This window comes from Haemorhous mexicanus, chromosome 31, assembly GCF_027477595.1.
Source record: "Haemorhous mexicanus isolate bHaeMex1 chromosome 31, bHaeMex1.pri, whole genome shotgun sequence".
NCBI classification, from domain to species: domain Eukaryota; kingdom Metazoa; phylum Chordata; class Aves; order Passeriformes; family Fringillidae; genus Haemorhous; species Haemorhous mexicanus.
In genome coordinates this window covers 1,731,337-1,749,391 of record NC_082371.1, presented here as the reverse complement: position 1 = coordinate 1,749,391, position 18,055 = coordinate 1,731,337, and the positions used below count along the sequence as shown (strand labels likewise).

General features: G+C 66.0%; 4 protein-coding genes across 10 annotated transcripts; 2 read left to right on the top strand and 2 right to left on the bottom strand.

Annotated features, from left to right (window-relative positions):
• Nucleotides 1–58: 58 nt before the first annotated feature.
• KRTCAP2 (keratinocyte associated protein 2) lies at nt 59–3,025 on the top strand. Its single transcript, XM_059871179.1, has 5 exons — nt 59–199; nt 656–810; nt 1,971–2,034; nt 2,240–2,306; nt 2,821–3,025. Exons 1-5 carry the CDS (start codon nt 196–198, stop codon nt 2,939–2,941), a joined length of 411 nt encoding a protein of 136 aa, XP_059727162.1. The 5' UTR covers nt 59–195; the 3' UTR covers nt 2,942–3,025.
• Nucleotides 3,026–3,598: 573 nt separating this feature from the next.
• DPM3 (dolichyl-phosphate mannosyltransferase subunit 3, regulatory) lies at nt 3,599–4,308 on the top strand. Of its 2 annotated transcripts, none has more exons than XM_059871176.1 (2): nt 3,599–3,714; nt 3,974–4,308. In XM_059871176.1, exon 2 carries the CDS (start codon nt 3,980–3,982, stop codon nt 4,265–4,267), a length of 288 nt encoding a protein of 95 aa, XP_059727159.1. In that variant the 5' UTR covers nt 3,599–3,714; nt 3,974–3,979; the 3' UTR covers nt 4,268–4,308. The 2 variants fall into 2 exon arrangements, with proteins under 2 accessions (XP_059727159.1, XP_059727160.1); XM_059871177.1 differs by having other exon boundaries at nt 3,647–3,720.
• A 2,920-nt stretch (nt 4,309–7,228) lies between these two features.
• SLC50A1 (solute carrier family 50 member 1) lies at nt 7,229–9,690 on the bottom strand. Of its 6 annotated transcripts, none has more exons than XM_059871225.1 (6): nt 9,558–9,690; nt 8,674–8,751; nt 8,450–8,600; nt 8,218–8,376; nt 8,033–8,152; nt 7,229–7,648 (listed from the first exon to the last, which is right to left on the bottom strand). In XM_059871225.1, the coding sequence occupies exons 1-6, from the start codon at nt 9,620–9,622 to the stop codon at nt 7,547–7,549; spliced, it is 675 nt and encodes a 224-aa protein (XP_059727208.1). In that variant the 5' UTR covers nt 9,623–9,690; the 3' UTR covers nt 7,229–7,546. The 6 variants fall into 6 exon arrangements, with proteins under 6 accessions (XP_059727208.1, XP_059727210.1, XP_059727211.1 ...); XM_059871227.1 differs by having other exon boundaries at nt 8,674–8,794; nt 9,558–9,683; XM_059871228.1 differs by having other exon boundaries at nt 8,450–8,573; nt 8,674–8,794; nt 9,558–9,683.
• A 910-nt stretch (nt 9,691–10,600) lies between these two features.
• EFNA1 (ephrin A1) lies at nt 10,601–13,786 on the bottom strand. Its single transcript, XM_059871242.1, has 5 exons — nt 13,653–13,786; nt 12,121–12,416; nt 11,957–12,022; nt 11,653–11,703; nt 10,601–11,361 (listed from the first exon to the last, which is right to left on the bottom strand). Exons 1-5 carry the CDS (start codon nt 13,751–13,753, stop codon nt 11,243–11,245), a joined length of 633 nt encoding a protein of 210 aa, XP_059727225.1. The 5' UTR covers nt 13,754–13,786; the 3' UTR covers nt 10,601–11,242.
• Nucleotides 13,787–18,055: the final 4,269 nt, after the last annotated feature.

Here is an 18,055-nt window from a genome sequence, read left to right as displayed (position 1 = left end):
GGGCGCTCCGAGACGGCGCGGACTTGCAGTGCCACTCCCGGCCGCCGGGGGACGCGCGCTGGGAGGGGCGGGGCCTCCCGCGCATGCGCAGTGGCGCGGCAAGGCGCTGCTGCCGTGTCCCCGCTGCGCGCGGGCGGAGTGCGCGTGCGCGGAACGGCGGCACCGGGAGCGGCACCGGGACGGGCTGGGGGCACCATGGGTAACGGGGGGGGGGAACGGGGGGTACCGGGGGGCACGGAGACAGGCGTGGTGCTGGGAATGCTGAGGGCACGAGGGGTAATGGGGGCGTAACGGGGGTGACCGAGACGGGAGGAGTACCGGGGATAGCGGGGGGAACGGGAAATGGCGGGGAACGGGCGGTACCGGGGCACGGGGATAACGGGGCAGGGAGCAATGGGGAGTGGGAATGGAGATGTGGCGGGGCAGGAGGGTGTTGGGGACACGGGGATAACGGGGTTAACGGGAACGGGGGGTACCGGGGATAGGGAATGGAGGTGTGATGGGGCAGGAGGGTATCGGGGGCACGGGGATAACGGGGTTAACGAGAGCTGCGGGGCAGCTGCGCTGGGGGAACGGGGGCACAGCACGGGCCTGAGCTCAGCCCCGGGTCTGGCCCCGGTGCCGGTGCCGGTGCTGAGCCGGCCCCGGGGCGCAGCCGTAGGCACGGGCACGTCGCTGGCGCTGTCGTCGCTGCTGTCGCTGCTGCTGTTCGCAGGGATGCAGATGTACAGCCGGCAGCTGGCCTCCACCGAGTGGCTCACCATCCAGGGCGGGCTGCTGGGCTCGGCGCTCTTCGTCTTCTCCCTCACGGCATCCCGGGGCCACCGGAGGGGCTGGAGGGGACGGGGGGCTTGGAACAGGACCACAGGGGTGGGGGGAGCAGCCCCCATAACACCTCCCTACTGTGCCCCCAAACTGGGCCTGATGCCCCATTGCACCCCCAAACTGGCTCTGGTGCCCTCCCCACTGCACCCCCAAACTGGGCCTGACGCCATTCCCATTACACTCCCAACAGGCCTCACTGCACCCCCAAAGTGGCCCTGATGCCCTCCCCACATTGCACCCCCAAACTGGCCTTGGTGCCCTCCCTACTGCACCCCCTGTGGCCCTCACTGCACCCCCAAACTGGGCCTGATGCCCTCCCCTTATTGCACCCCCAAACTGGGCCTGGTGCCCTCCCCTTATTGCACCCCCAAACTGGGCCTGATGCCATCCCCTTATTGCACCCCCAAACTGGGCCTGGTGCCCTCCCCTTATTGCACCCCCAAACTGGGCCTGATGCCCTCCCCACATTGCACCCCTATGGCCCTCACTGCACCCCCAAACTGGCCCTGGTTCCCTCCCCATTGCACCCCCAAACTGACCCTGGTGCCCTCCCCACTGCACCCCTGTGACCCTCACTGCACCCCCAAACTGGCCCTGGTGCCCTCCCCACTGCACTCTTAAACTGGGCCTGATGCCCCTCCCCATTACACCCCCTATGGCCCCCATTGCACCTCCAGACTGGCCCTGGTGCCCTCCCCACTGCACCCCCAAACTGGCCATGGTGCCCTCCCCATTGCACCCCCAAACTGGCCATGGTGCCCTCCCCACACTGCACCCCTAAACTGGCCCTGGTGCCCTTCCCTACTGCACCCCCAAACTGGCCATGGTGCCCTCCTCACTGCACCCCTATGACCCTCACTGCACCCCCAAACTGGGCCTGGTGCCCTTCCCACTGCACCCCTAAACTGGGCCTGATGCCCCTCCCCATTACACCCCCTATGGCCCCCATTGCACCCCCAAAGTGGCCCTGATGCCCTCCCCACATTGCACCTCCAGACTGGCCCTGGTGCCCTCCCCATTGCACCCCTTTGGCCCCCACTGCCCCCCAAAGTGCCCTCCCACCTTGCAGCGGGCCCTTCCCTGCAGAGGGAGGATGGGAAATGAGGACAGCAGGATCCTGTTGTGTGCCTTAACTCCACACCCAGGCCTTCAACAACCTGGAGAACCTCATCTTTGGGAAGGGCTTCCAGGCCAAGATATTCCCTGAGAGTAAGTGATGTGGGAGCCCAGGAGGGGACACAGAGGTGACCAAAGGGCTCAGGGTGCTCCAGCAGTGGCACTGGATGGTCCCAGCCCTGCCCTGGAGCTGTGACTGCTCCCCTGGAGCTTTTCCTGGGTCTGGGGGAAATTCTGCTGCCCCCCCCATCCCCATGGGGCAGCCCTGCAGCACCGTGTGTCTCCTGCTTCTCCACAGTCCTCACCTGCCTCCTGCTGGCCCTGTTTGCCTCTGGCCTCATCCACAGGGTCTGTGTGACCACCTGGTAGGTCCAGAGCTGCCCTGGGTGGGGAGGAGTGACCAAGGGAACACCAAGGGGACATGAGGGACACTGGGAGGGGGGTGGGAGGTTGGGTAGGGCCAGGAGTGCCAGGGAGCTTCAGGGGGCTGGTGGGAAGGGCAGGAGAGTGGGATCCAAGGAGAAAATGGTTCAGGAAGGGCAGGGGAGTGGGATCCAAGGGAGGGTGTTGAGAAAGGGCAGCACAGTGGGATCCAAGGGAAAAGTGTTGTTTTAGGAAGGGCAGGGGAGTGGGATCCAAGGGGCAAATGTTGGTTTAGGAAGGGCAGGGGAGTGGGATCCAGTGGAAATTGTTCGTTTAGGAAGGGCAGGAGAGTGGGATCCAAGGGAGGGTGTTTAGGAAGGTCAGGGGAGTGGGATCTAGGGGGAAATTGGTTCAGGAAGGGCAGGGGAGTAGGACCCAGGGGGAAAGGTGTTGGGGTGAGCCTGGCATGTTCCTGCCCCCAGCAGCTGAGCAGCCTCTTCCCTTCTGCCCTCGTAGCCTCATCTTCTCTATGGTGGGTCTCTACTACATCAACAAGATCTCCTCCACTCTCTACCAGTCCACAGCGCCCGTTGCTCCTCCTGCCAAGGCTGTTGGCAAGGGCAGGAAGAGAAATTGATGTCCTGCTGCCCCTTCCTGGGGCAGCCTCCTCCCTGTGGCCGATCCAGGACTCCCCCCTGCCCAATAAAGCCATTTCTTTGTAGCTTCTTGTCCCCTGTGCCAGCTGCCCGCCCAGTTCCTGGCCCTGCTGTGTGCCAATGTGGCTGGAAGTGGCCCTGGAGCCTGGGGTAGGTTCTGGGTTGCCCAGGGGTGGCCAAGGGTGGAGGATGTGCTGCTGGCATCTTGTGTGCCCTGCCAGGGAGGAAGATCCCAGTGGAGCCAGGATTGGAGCAGACTCTGGAGTGGCCAGGGGGCTGTGGGGATCCAGCCCCAGCTGCCACCAGACCGCTGGCACAGCTCAGGCTGTTGCCTTTGGCAGGGCATCACAGACTCGTCTGTGCCCTCCGCACGACACCGCGGGGGCACCGGGGCTGCCCGGCTGGAAGGGGGGGTGGGAACGGCGCGGTTCCCTCAGCCGTGGGAGGGCGGGCAGGACTCGCTCCCACGCCGGGTCCCTGGCACCCCTCCGGCCGGACGTGGAGGAAGCCAGATGCTTCCTGCGGCCCCGGCGGCGGCCGACAAAGCCCGGCGCTTCCTGCGGCACCGGGAGCGGGGCCGGTCCGGGGCTCCCGGAGGGCTCCCGGTGGTGCCGCGCCCCGCCAGCAGGGGGCGCGCTGTGACGCCGCTCCGCCGAACTACAATTCCCGGCAGCCCTCGCGCGCGGCGGTACCGTGACGTCATCGCCGCGCCGGGCGGGGAGCGGGACCGGCACCGGGAGCGGGACCGAGCCAGGTGGGGGTGGGGCTGGGCCTGGGTCTGGGTTCGGGTCTTTGGGGAGGGCTCGGTGCGGCGGGCGGAGGCGCAGGGGGAATTGGGGCCGCGCTCCGGTCAGGAGCCCCCGGGGGAGACTGGGCCCGTTGCGGGGCTCTCCGTCTCTCCCGGTTCCCTCCTCCTGACTTTTCTCCCCATCCCCTCTCCCCACTTTTCTCCCCTGTTCCTCTCATGGCTCTCCCACTCTCCTCTTTCCCCTCTCACACCCCTCTCCCCTCAGGCCGCCATGACCAAGCTGGCCCAGTGGCTCTGCGGACTCGCCCTGCTGGGCTCGGCCTGGGCCGCGCTGGCTCTGGCCCCGCCGGGGCTGCAGCCGCCGGCCCCGCTCCGCCAGGCGCTGCTGCCGCTGCCCGTCTACCTGCTCGTGGCCTTCGGCTGCTACTCCCTGGCCACCGTGGGCTACCGCCTGGCCACCTTCAACGACTGCGAGGAGGCGGCGGCCGAGCTGCAGGAGCACATCAGGGCGGCGAGGGACGACCTGCGGCGGCGGGGGCTGCGCCTGGCAGCGCAATAAAGGCCCGGGACGGTGCTGGCCGTGCTCTGTGTGACCCGGGACGGTGGTGGCCGTGCTGTGTGTGTGACACTGGGACAGTGGTGGCTGTGCTCTGTGTGACCCGGGACGGTGCTGGCCATGACGTGTGTGACCCGGGACGGTGCTGGCCGTGCTCTGTGTGACCCGGGACAGTGGTGGCCGTGCTGTGTGTGACCCGGGACAGTGGTGGCCGTGCTGTGTGTGACCCGGGACAGTGGTGGCTGTGCTGTGTGTGACCCGGGACGGTGCTGGCCGTGCTGTGTGTGACCCGGGACAGTGGTGGCTGTGCTGTGTGTGACCCGGGACGGTGTTGGCCGTGCTGTGTGTGACCGGGACGGTGTTGGCCGTGCCGTGTGTGACCCGGGACGGTGGTGGCCGTGCCGTGTGTGACCCGGGACGGTGGTGGCTGTGCTGTGTGTGACCCGGGACGGTGGTGGCTGTGCTGTGTGTGACCCGGGACGGTGTTGGCCGTGCTGTGTGTGACCCGGGACAGTGGTGGCTGTGCTGTGTGTGACCCGGGACGGTGCTGGCCGTGCTGTGTGTGACCTGGCACAGTGGTGGCTGTGCTCTGTGTGACCGGGACGGTGGTGGCTGTGCTGTGTGTGACCCGGCACAGTGGTGGCTGTGCTGTGTGTGACCCGGGACACGGTGGGGGCTCCGGGCTGCAGGCACTGGGAGCCTCCGGGGGCTGCTGGAAGGCACCCAGGGGAGTCACTGGGTGTGCAGGTTTGGGGGTTCTGTGAAGGGCAGGGTCTCCATGCACGTCCCCCAGCCGGTGCTGTCCCTTGCTCAGCTCTCTGGAATTTGGCTCTGAAGCGGGATGCGGCACCGGGGCCGTGCCCCAGACACATTCCCGGCTCAGATGTGGCTCACTCCCGCAGGTGGGAGCTGGAGGAGCCTCATCCCGTGCCGCTGGCCGAGTTCCCGGCAAGGAGGAGAGGGACTGGTAGGGTGGGGTTGGGCGACACAGCCTTTAAATTGTGGCGTGGTGTCCCCCACGCCCCGGCAGCTCCAGGGAAGCTCCCCTGACTCCTCTGCCCATCCACAGCACCACATTGGGCTTCACTGGGAAGAGGGAGGGGTGGGGAGCTCTGTCTGGGGTGGGGCTCGCTCCTGGGGACCCCCGTTCCTGCTCTCTGACCCCGTGTGCAGGAACTTGCTGCCCTGGCAGCCACCAGCTCCTCCAGCCAAAGGACTTTGGGATTTTAATTAGCAGCTGTGTATGCTCTGCAGTTGGGAGCAGGAGGGAGGATTCAGGTTAATTAGCAGGAGCAGCTAATTAGCTGTTTCCTGAGCAGCAAAGTCTGGTGGGAGCGGAGTGGGAAGCTCTGAGCCCTTTCTGGCACACAAGTGGTTGGGGGGTGACATTGCCCTGGATTTGGCCACGTGGGGCCCTGGTGGGGTCAGGACCACAGCAGTGCTCTGGGGGCTACTGACAGCCTTCTGTTGGCTACTCAGGGTCATCAGGGGCTACTCACAGCCAGCCAAGGGCTCCTCATGATCATTCAAAGGGGCTACATCTATCCAGTGGCTACTTGTGGTCATGCAGGAGCTACTCATGACTCTGCAGACTACTCATGGCAATCTGGCCCCATCCTGGGGCTACTTGTGGCCCTCAGGGGCTACTGACAGCCAAGCAGAGGGATCCTTGTGGCCTTCCAGGGGCTACACATGGCCATCAGGGCTACTGACAGCCAACCAGAGGGCTCCTTGTCAGGGGCTACTGACAGGCTACTCAGGACCATCAGGGGCTACTTGTGGTCATCTAGGGGCTACTCACAGCCATCTGAGAGCTACCCATGACCCAGTGCAGGCTATTCATGGCAATCCAGAGCCTCTGCTCATGGCAATCCAGGGCCTCTACTCATGGCCTTCAAGGGGCTACTTATGGTCATCCAGGGGCTACTCATGGCCACGAGGAGCTCCTCCCAGCCCGTGTGGCAGCAGCTCCTCCCTGCATGGAGGCATCTGGGAGCTGGCACGAGGGGCCACGTCACAGCCACTCCCGGCACGGGGCAGCCGGAGCGACCGGTTGGCAGCCAAGGTGTGGCAGTGGAGAAAGCTGCCCTTTCCCCAGGCTGTGGGCCAGCCTGGGAGCCCTTTCCCCAGGATGTGGGGCCAGCCTGGGAGCTGTTTCCCGAGGCTGGGGGACTCCTCCCTGCTGGACCAAGTCCCTGGAGCAGCCAGAGCAGGCATGGGAAGCCCTGGCTCCACAGGGCAAGACAGAGCACGCCGGGAGCTCGTCCTCCTTCCCTTGGCACCACGCTCAGCTCTGTCCCTTTATATGGATTTTTGCAGGCTGTGTGTGAGGTGTGCACAAGCAGCACAGCTCCTGCCAGCATCCTTCATCCCAGCTGTGTCATCTGGCTGGAGTGTGGGATGAGGCGCCTTGCTCCTGGGGGGGTCCTGCATGGGGTGGGGGCCTCCTTCTACAAGGCTTTGTCTGCTGTGTGATTTGGCCCCTCCACCGAGGCACCAGCCTGATATCTTCATTCCTCATCGCTGTTAATTGGTTAATTGACAGAGCATCGATGTTTGATCCAGGCCTGCTCGATCTGCAGGGGTTTAGCAAGGATTCCCATCGATTCCTGTTGCTCTCTGTGACCAGAGAGCTGCTGCCACAGTTTCCTAGTTCCTGCCGTGGTGGCTGCTCGTCAGTTCCACCCTTTTACCCCCACTCTGTGATGGGTGGCTCCCTCAGGGTGCTCAGAGCAGTGCTGGCTTCCCTGGGGTCCCCTCATGGCTCCAGTGAGGCTGATGCCTACCGAGGGTTTGCCAGAGCCCAGGGTATGTCAGAATGAGCCCACCCCCACCAAGTAGCCCCTGTATGGCCATAAGCAGCCCCCCTGGTTGCCCACAAGGAGCTCCCAAAGCAGCTGTAGGGCCAGGAGCTGTACCATCCTCTGAGCAGCACCATCCTCTGCAGCAGGTACAAGAAGCAGGCACTGGGAAGTCTCTGATTTATTAAAAGGCACTTGAATCCATACAAAAGTGACACCTGGACCCCTGGAAGCCACTCAAAAGCCCTTCCCCTTGAAATCCTGCTGCCAGGCAGAGCCATAGGCATGGAAAACTATCCTCCCACCCTGGGGTTTGAGGGGCTTGTGGTACCCCAAAGGATTCTCTGAGAGCTCCAGGGCCTTCGCTGAAGGATGCAGGGCTGGAGGCAGGAGGTCCTTCCTGGTGTCCCACTGGGAGTGGCCAAGGGGACAGCGGTGGGGCCAGCCCAGGCCAGAGTTGGGGTGCTCCTGAGGGCACCTCTCAGGCAGGCAGGGGGCTGTAGGACTTGTCCTGCTCTGGCCTGTACCTCTGGAAGAGCCAGAACCTCACGAGGCTGGTGACGATCCCTGGCACGTTGGGGACCTGCGGGAGGACATGGGGGGACAGTGGATGTACTGTGGTGCCGGGGAGGTTTACTGGCCCCATCTCAGCTAATTAATTAAAATCAATAGACACCATGCTGAGCCTTGTCACCCTTGGCTGGGTGACACAGGCGGTGCTGAATGGGGCCAGTACCAAGTGCTCAGCTGAGCCAGGAGAGGGGAATGGGGTGGGATGGGATGGCAATGGGGTGGGGATGGGATAGGGGTCAATGGGGATGGAGTGGGGTGAGATGGGGCAGGAGTGGGACAGAACAGAATGGGGATGGAGAAGGGTGGAATGGGATGGGGATGGGTTGGGACACGATGAGATGGGATAGAGTGGGATGGGATAGGCACCCCTCAGCATTCCACCACCCCAACCCACTGTGATGTAGGGATCATGGAGCTGCAGGCCATAGAGTGTCCAGCTGCTGGAGGCCACAAGGGTGGTGACAGTCAGGGGAAAGGACAGGCACCGCGTCGACTTGCACCGGACAACCTTGGCCTGCAGGAGCAAACGTCAGGCAGGGCCCGGGCTGGCAAGCCCCAGCTCTGCCAAGCCCCACACACCAGGTCAGCCAGTGGTGAGAGGTACATGCTGATGGTGAAGACGCTGCAGAAGAGCCCCAGGTGTGTCAGGCGTGTCCCTGTGTCAACCAGGATGGTGAAGTAACCACAGCCAGTGACCACCACAGCCAGGAGCAGAAGGACCTGAAGCAGCACGGGGCGCTGGGAGGGACAGCAGGGGGCTGTCAAGGTGAGGGTCCCCCATCCTCCCCATCACCCCAGGCCCTTGCCCCACCTTGGCAGGGCTGTAGTAGAGATACACCAGAATGTAGAGGGTCTGCAGAGCTGCCCCGATGGCATTGACGGTGATCACTGTCCCGTCCCCCTTCAGGCAGCCATAGCCCAGCCAGCTCAGGTTGCTGCAGGGATATGGCACAGGCACTTGGCTGCAGCCTGGGGGATCCCCCCTGCCCCTCAAATCTATATGATCCCCCTCCCCAGGACCTGACCCCGCTGTACTTGGCATCAGTGGTGAGGAAGGGCAGGAACTGGATGTTCTCCACACTCTTGGTCGCCAACATCTGGCGCAGGTCAGACCTGGGGAGGGCGGAGGGCAGCATCCTCCTGGTGACCGGCAGTGCTGGGGTGGGAGGGCTCCAGTCTCTCCAGTGGGCAGCCAGCAGGCACTGCACCCCCCTCCTCCTCCCCCTGCACCCCCAAAACTCAGCACCACCCCCAATCCCTCTGCACCAGCCATCCATGGCCCACTGCACCCCCAAACTGGGCCTGATGCTCTCCCCATTGCACCCCCAACCTGGGCCTGATGCTCTCCCCATTGCACCCCCCTATGGCCCCCACTGCACTCCCAAACTGGGCCTGATGCTCTCCCCATTGCACCCCCAACCTGGGCCTGATGCCCTCCCCATTGAACCCCCTATGGCCCCCCCTGCACCCCCAAACTGGGCCTGATGCTCTCCCCACTGCGCCCCCAAACTGGGCCTGGCGCTCTCCCCATTGCACCTCTGTGGCCCCCACTGCAGCCCCCAAAATGGCTCTGGTGCCCTCACTATTGCACCCCCTGCCCTCCCACCAGGCCCCACATTGCACCCTAAAACCAGCCCTGGTGTCCTGATCGCACCCACAAATCCCCTATGGCCCCTCCTGCACCCACAAATCCCCCTCCCCCAGGCCCCCACTGCACCCCAAAACCAGCCTGGGGTCCTCATTGCACCTTCATCCTCCATGGCCCCCCTGCACCCCCAAGGCCCCTCCATGCATCCCAAAACCGGCCTTGGGGTCCCCCTGGCACCCCCAGCGCCCCCGGCCCTCGGCGCAGCCCCGAGCTGGCCCCGGTGCGTTCCCCATCGCCCCCGCCCCGCCCGGGGCCGCCGCCGATCGCTCACAGGCCGGTGGCGAACATGGCGAGGGTGGCGGCCAGGCAGACACCGGCGAGCACCGACAGGACCATGCCGGAGCCCGGGCAGCGGCGGCGGGAGCGCGGCGGGGCCGGTGCTGCCCGCGGCGCAGCGGAGCGGGGCGGGGCGGGACGCACTACCGGGGAGGGGCGGCGGGGATCCGGCTGCGAGCGGGGGGAGCAGCGCCGGCTGCACCGGCGTGACCGCCCCGCGGGCACCGCGAGGGCACCGGGGCCGGTCTGGGGGGGAGTACCCCCGAGGTGTCGTGTATTGAGAGTCCCACTTCAGGTCTGGGGGTCCCTGGGCATCCCCAGGGTGAACCTCATGGTACAGAGTGCACAGCCCGGGGGTCTCACACCCCTGTGAGCCCAGCTCCCCACCCCCACCTCCTGTAGGAGTCACATATCCCTGTGACAACAATTTCCCAGGATCCTGCATCCCTGGGATCCACGTTTCCCCTGTGACCCCACTGCCCCAGGGTGTCCCCACACATCCTGGGCGTCACTCATGCCTGAGACCCCTCCATCTCTAGGGTCCCCCACCTTCGGGTGGTGCCCCAAAATCTTCCCTCTCCAGGACCCTCCCTCCCTGCAGTTCGCAATTCCCAAACCCCTGTGATCCCAGCTCCCTGCACCCAGTGTCTCACCCTCAGGGACCCAACATCCCTGGGGTCATCCCGTGGGGGTCCCTGGGGTGCAGCCAGGCTGTGTCCCCCGCCCAGCCCCCTCCTCGCCAGCGGTGGGATTTATCCCATCCCTTGGAGTCTGTCCCATTACAGTGGGGTTTGTCCTGGGACAAACCCCTACCCCCCACCTGGAAGCTCACTGCAGTGCAGGGGGAGGGGTCCCTACCCTCAGGGGAGGCCTTTGTGTCACCAGATAAAGCCGGGGACAGTGCCAGCCACTGTGGCACTTTGCCACTTAACAGCCCCGTGCAAACACCAGCCAATTAATTAATTAACCAGCCCAACCCCCCACAGAGCCAGGAGAGCCTTGGCCCAGGGGGGTGGGGGAGGTCTCAGGAGCTCGGCATGGTTTTGGTTATTTATTCCCGACAATGGTATAAAAAGTCCCGTGTTAGAAAGCTGTACAAAGGGGGTGCTGGGGGGCCCCTCCGGCACCCAGCGGAGGGGAGGGATGGGGAAGGGCCAGGGGATGAAGGAAGGGGTAGGGGTGCAGCACAGTGAAGAGTGGGATGCTTCTCATAACCCCGCACCCCTGGCTGCGGGGCATCTCCAGCCTGTCTGTGCTTCCTGGCCACTGACACTGGGGGTAAGTGGCCCCCTGCACCGGTGTCACCTGGCCACCCCCACGTCCCCGCCTGCAGGACACATTCCAGTTCCAGCCCACCACAGGGAAAGCCCCGAGGGTGGTGGGCGAGCTCAGCTGCGGGGCAGGGGTGCCAGCCCCCTGCCCTTCTCCAGTCTGGGGCACCTCAGCCCCTCCAGCTCCAGGCTCCCGCTCGGCCTCTGGCTGCCAGGAACATCCTGGAAGGGCCAGGGAAGCCTGAAGGCTCCAGCTGCTCCGATGGCTTTGGGCCCTCCAGCCCCATAATACTGACAAATCCTTTCTTTGCCCAGATGTGCACAGGGCAGGGCACCCGGGGCAGATGTGCGGGAACCACGGGGGTCCCCAATGGCCACAGCCTCGGTGGGTCCGGGCACGAGGGGCAGCTCAGAGCCCCTGTGGCAGCAGGAGGGGCAGGAGGAGGCTGATAAAGGTGAAGGGGCGGCTGCTGCTGCGCATGGCCGAGTTCTGCCCCACGCTCCTCAGCACGTGTGCAGCTGCATCATCTGCAGGGGGGAAAAGAGAGGAGCCATCAGCAACCAGCAACCCCAAAAGACAAGCTGTACCCCAAACCAGCAGCACATCCCCCCTGCAGAGGGTTGCCATCAGCTTTGCTACCTCAGCCAGCTCCAGAGCACCCCAGGAGGGGCAGATCAGCCTCAGTGCCCCCAGCAAACCCCTGGCTGGCTGTGTTCAGGCCAGTGCCCCCCACCCACCTCCCCACGCAGGCTGAGCCTGGTGCCCCCAAGAACACCCTGCCACCCCAGAAAGGAACCCACCCTCAGCCCCCAACACACCTGCCTGGATCCTCCCTTTCTGCGTCGAGGCCGGGGCGGGTGGTGCCGGAGCTGCAAAGCAAACAGGGGGTCACGGAGGGAAGGGCAGCACCCCAACCTTCCCAAAACCCCAAAATCCCGTTTCACTGTGGGCTGTCTCCCCCCTCCCTGCCCCCACCAACACCTTCCTGGCCAAGCTGCGCGTGCCCACACCCCGGGCTGGCCAGGGGCCACGGCCAGGCCGTGACTCAGCGCAGCCAAGGCCACGCTGGGAAGGAGGGGACGCGGGGGGGCCCCGAGGGGGTGGTGATGTGGTGATACTCACTGCCTTTGCCTGTCACCGTCACCTTCAGCTTCAGGCAGGCTTCACCGTGGTGGTGGATGGGCTTGGCTGTGAAGGGAGAGGCAGGTTAGGAAGGGATGGGGGGAGCCTGATGGGAAATCCCTGCAGCACCTCGGAGTCCCCCCCCGCAGCCCCCCAGCACTCACAGATGTAGTAGTAGCTGTGTCCCTCCCTGAACTCCTTGCCCAACGTGAAGGGAGTGAAGCGCTGGAACTTCTCTGAGAACTTCTCGGGGCCGTGCAGGGCGCTGGGCTTGTCGCATTCCCAGCGGATCTGCTCCTTGGAGCTGGGCTTGCAGGCCTGGTACTCCTCGAGCTCCACCAGGTACAGCGTGTAGCGCTCCATGGCCCGGGGGTCCACGCTGCCCTCCTCGTAGTGGGGGCAGATGATGTCCAGGTAATCATTGAGACGAACCTCCACCGTGTAGTCACTCCACAGAAACCTGTGGCAGGAGGGTCGGCACGGGGGGTCAGCTCTGGGTTAGGGGCTTTACTTGTGCCCCCAAATCCCCCATACCCAGGGGGCAGCACCCTGGCCACGGCAGCGCTGCCTGGGGGCACCCTTGGGTGCACCCTTCCCTGTGCTGAGTCTTGCAGCACCTGGAATAGCTTCGAAAGGGCAGCGCCCCCTTCACTCTCCCTCCGGCTCGGCCCCCCGGCAGTGAGAGGTGAGCGCACCCCACTTCCCAGCGCTCCCCAGGGGCCGGGGAGCAGGGAGGGGACCCGCTGGGACGCGCAGCCTGCCCGCACCCTGCCCGGCCCAGCGCTGCCGGAGCAGGAGGCGTCGCGGCTCTCGCCGTGGGGCAGCCAGCCCGGCTCCAGCTGCACCCCACACCCCAGCCGGGGGGGGCACGCCGGGGGCCTCCGCGGGGTCCCCACCTCACCGGCTGTGGTGGCCTCGAGAGGGCACAGCCACCCACGGGGGCGCCCCAAAAACCTGCGGGGGCACACAGAGGACGCAGCCCTACAATCTGGGGGAGTCCTACAGCCGGGGGGGGGGGGGGGGCACGGCCTGGGCAGGGGGGAGAAGCCCCACAACCTGGGGAGGGAGTGACTCAGCCCAGGGAAGAGGGGAAGCCCCAGATCTCCTCACGGGTTCCTGAGTGTGGGGCACCCCCACAGCCTGGGGGTCTGGAGAGTGTGGGGGGTTCCCCGAAAGCCAAGGCGGACACTCCTAGAGCCTGAGAGAGCTCATGCCCTGGGGGACACCTCTACAACCAGGGGGAGTCACGGCTGCGGCCGGGGGGGACCCCTAAAACCTGTAGGGCTGAACCTTGAGATGGGGGTCACCCCGCAGCCCCGGCGGCCGGTGAGCGGGGGGCCCCGATCCAGGTCTACCCCCCCGCACATCCTGCCCCGTGTTTGTCAACACGGTCCCCGGGGCCGGCGCCGGGGCTGGCGCCGCGCCCCCCCCGCGGGAAGGAAGCGGCCCCTTCGCACGGCCCTGGGAACGGAAAGGCCCCCCCGGGCGCACCTGGACCGGCCCCGCCACCCCCCGCACGGCCCCGCCGGCCCCGCACCGAGCTCCGCACCGGCCCCGCCACCTCGTCCCGCCGCCCGCCCCGCACAAAGGCCGCCGGGGAGCGGAGCGGCGCCGCCCGCGCCCTCGGGGCGGCCGGTGCTGGGCTCGGTGCGCGTTTGCGGGGGGGGGGTCCCGGTGGGAGGCGGGGGTCACTCACCGGGGGTTGGAGCTGTTCCAGAAGACCGTGTGCCGCTCGGCCGCCGCTGCCCAGCACAGCCCCAGCCCGAGCAGGGCCAGGGGCACCCCCGGCTGCCCCATCGCTCCCCGGGTGCTGCGCTCCACGGGCGGCCCCTCGCCCGCCCCCGCCTTATGTACGGCCCCGCCGCCGCCCCGCCCCCGCCACCGCCCCGCGCTCGCACAACAACACACGGGACGAGGCGCGGGGAGGGGGGGGGGCGACACACACACGACACACCCCCACCGGTATCGATCAGGGCGACGGAAACCATGAAACCATCCCCACACCGAGAGCAGCACCGGCGGGGACACGCACTCCCGGACACCGGGACTGGCAGCAGGCGGGGGGACGCAAACCCTCCCTACCGAGACTGGCGATAACCGGGACACAAACACACCCCCCCCAGCACCAGGACCGGGCCCGGGGACACAAACGCCCGCCCCGCCCACCGGGAACGGCACCGGGAAGGGGACATAATCCCCTGACAGTGACCAGCACCCTCCCCACACACAGCACCACCCTCCAGGTCCACCCCACCTCCACACACACCCCATCCCCCCACACGGCACCGGCACGGAGCAGGGCCACCCCCCAAAAAGTGACCCACACCGGGCAGGGACTCCACACACACACCCGGGGCTGTGGGTGCAGGAGGGAGAGCTGTGGGCGCAGGATGGGGGGCTGTGGGTGCAGGATGGGGGCTGTGGGTGCACACCCGGGCCTGTGGGTGCAGACTGGTGGCTGTGGGTGCAGGATGGGGGCTGTGGGTGCAGGATGGGGGCTGTGGGTGCACACCCGGGCCTGTGGGTGCAGACTGGGGGCTGTAGGTGCAGGATGGGGGGCTGTGGGTGCAGGAGGGAGAGCTGTGGGTGCAGGATGGGGGCTGTGGGTGCACACCTGGGGCTGTGGGTGCAGACTGGGGGCTGTGGGCGCAGGAGGGAGAGCTGTGGGTGCAGGAGGGGGGGCTGTGGGTGCAGGAGGGGGGGCTGTGGGGGCACACCAGGGGCTGTGCATGCACACTGGGGGGCTGTGGGTGCAGGATGGGGCTGTGGGTGCAGGATGGGGCTGTGGGTGCAGGAATGGGGGCTGTGGGTGCAGAACAGGGCTGTGTGTGCAGGATGGAAGGCTGTGTGTGCAGGATAAGGGCCTGTGGGTGCAGGAGGGAGAACTGTGGGTGCAAAAGTCCCTGGAGGGCTGTGGATGCACACTGGGAGGCTGTGGGTGCAGGATAGAGGGCTGAGGGTGTAGGACAGGTCTGTAGGTGCAGGATGGGGTTCTGTAGGTGCAGCACAGGGTCTGTATGCGCAGAACAGGGGTCTGTATGTGCAGGATGGGGGTCTGTGCATGTAGCACAGGGGTCTGTAGGTGCAGAGCTGGGGCCTGTAGATGCAGGACAGGGGTCTATAGGTACATGATGGGGGTCTGTATGTGCAGCACAGGGGTCTGTAGGTGCAGGACAGGGGTCTGTGGGTGCAGAGCTGGGGGCTGGAGGCACAGAATGGGAGTCTGTAGGTGCAGCATGGGGGTCTGTAGGTGCAGCATGGGGGTCTGTAGGCACAGAACAGGGGTCTGTAGGTGCAGGACAGGGGTCTGTACGTGCAGCATGGGGGTCTGTAGGCACAGAACAGGGGTCTGTAGGTGCAGGACAGGGGTCTGTACGTGCAGCATGGGGGTCTGTAGGTGCAGGACAGGAGTCTGTAGGTGCAGCACGGGGGTCTGTAGGTGCAGGACAGGAGTCTGTACGTGCAGCATGGGGGTCTGTAGGTGCAGGACAGGAGTCTGTAGGTGCAGCACAGGAGTCTGTAGGTGCAGGACAGGGGTCTGTAGGTGCAGCACGGGGGTCTGTAGGCGCAGAGCCGGGGTGGGCACAGCGGGCACGCTGCCACTGCCTGGCAGGAGCGCGGTGCCGCGCTGTCGGTTCCCATTTGCTCTGACACGGATCCATCCGTGTCCCGGCCGGCGCGCGACGCTTCGCCGCGTGTTGTGAAGCGATAACTCAGCCGCATTTGCAAAACAACTTTCCTCTTGTTTATTCCATAATGATCCATTGATTGTGGGTAATGTTGCATGCCCTGTGCCGCAGCGGGCGCGCAGCGCTCCCCTGGCACGCGGCGGGGGCTCCGGCAGGCGCCGGCACGGCAACCTGAGAGCGGCGTGGCTCCAAATCCTACGGGCCCAGGCCGTGGGGCTGGGTGCCCCACTTCCCCCCCACATCCCAGCCTCTCTCTCCCCACCCCATCACTCCCAGGGAGGCTGCTTTGCTCTCATCCTCCCTGCTTGTGGCCAGGCCTGACATCATCCATAATGACAGTGCCAGGCCTCTGTTCCCGGGATGCCGGCGCTGCCGTGGCTTGTACAGGGGAGCACTCCTGGGAACACGGCTGGGAGCCCACGTGCAGGCCACGGGGATGGGTGCAGCACCAATCCCGTGGTCCTGGCATCACCCTGGTACTGCCCCCTCCACGTCAGGGATAGACTGTGCCTGGGGAAACCAAGGCAGGGAGCACTGACAGGGGAGGGCTGGGCAGCCCCTGGTGGTTGAGCCTTGTGCTGGGTCTGTCAGGGGTATAATGAACCTCCTGGGACACCATGCTGGATCCATCCTGTGGCACTGGGATGTGGCACCCAACCCCATTGGCCAAGGGGCTCCCTTGTCTCATCAGCCATGGCCCCAGCCCTGGAGCAGGGCCACCAGGTCACAGGGAAGGGGCTGGGAGTGAAGCCACGTGGACACATCGAGACCCAGTGTCACCACCAGAGGACCAGTGGAGGAGCAGGAGGGGAAAACAAGACCATGTCCCCTGCTGGGGACAGTCTGGGACAAAAACTGAGGCTAGAGGTGCCCCATTACCTCCCTTGGGACACAACGGTGGGGCACAGGGTGGGCAGCACCCAGGGTAGGGTGAGTGCCCACCTGCAGTGGCACTGGGAGTGCCAGTGGTGGTGTGCACATGGCGCACATGGTCATGGCCACGCACCTGGGAGCAGGTGACAATGGGCTGGGATCAGTGCCTGTGATGGAGGGACAAAGGTGAAGCCGTCTCAGGCTGTAAACATCGCTGCTGCTCCGTGTGGGGCAGGTAGGGTTGGCCAGAGGCCGCCGAACTCGTGACAGTGTTTGTGGTTTGTAGGCTGGGGACACCCGGGAGTGCCCCGGCCCCTGGCTGGGCTGACGTCACCCTGCAAGGCTGGGGGAGGAAGAGGAGCTGTCCAGTTTGTGGCCGGGAGCGAAGGCCGCGGTGACGCAGTGCCAGCTGCGTGCAGCCTGGCAGGTAGGCATGGCAGGTAGGCATGGCCGGGTGCCAGCCTGGTGGGGGCAGAGCCACAGCCCCAGGGCTGTCCAGCTGTGCCAGGACTTCATGCCTTTGGTCAGAGAGCCCTGACCGGGCAGGGGAGCTGCCCCGAGGTGAGGCAGAGCCTTGTGCCACACAGCTGCTCCTGGCACACACCCCCCTGCCCGGATCTGCTGCCCGGGCTGTGAAACTCCAAAGTACCCAAGGGGCACCCAAACCTCAGCACTGGGGTCCCAACAATGGCCCCCCACTTGACTTGGGGTAGCTGGGCCTGGGAATCTCCTCTAGCAGCACCCCCGAAGACTCCTGGTGGGTCTGGGCTGTCCCCACGTGCTCAGCCCTGGACAATGGAGCACACCTGAGCCAGGTGCCCACCGAGCCATGGGTGGTGCCACACATGCACAAGAAGTGGTGCCAGGGTCGAGGCAAGTGGCAGGAGGGATCCTGCAGGCAGAGCTCTCTGTGCCAGGGCAGTGACTCCAGCTCTCACACCCCCGCAGGGCACTGGCCACCCAAGCTGTGTCAGGCTCGTCGTGCCACGTGCCACCAGCATGGCACCACACTGGCACAGGTGCTTTGGCCAGCCCCTGGCAATCAGCACCTGGCCGGATGTGGCCCTTGGCAGTGGCAGCGGTGCCGCCCACCCACACCGTGCCCACCCTGCCCTGGGCCACCAGACAGCCGCCGGTGGCACCTGGGGACCCCGGGAGGGGATCCATGGCAGGGACCTCAGCCCCACGGCGGGCCAGGCCTGCCGGAGCGCGGGGGGGGACGTGGCGAACCCGGCGCCTGCTGGGAGGGCTCCCAGGACCCGTCTGACGGGTTCGTCGGCTCTTCGCGCACCCGGACAAGCCCGGGCCGGCGGGACACCCAGCCACCGCCCAGCAGCGCCTGCTGGGTGGGGGAGAGTGGCTGCCCTGCTCTCTGGGGCTGGGAGGACCCCCTTCCCCAGGAATCCACACTGGGAGCGGGGCCCTAGCAGCCCCTCATCCTTATGGGGAGAGTTGTTGCCCGCTCCCTGGGAGCACTGGGCCCCCCAGCCCCGCAGAGCGCAGGGTCAGAAGCCCGCGAGTGCTCCACTGTGGGGAC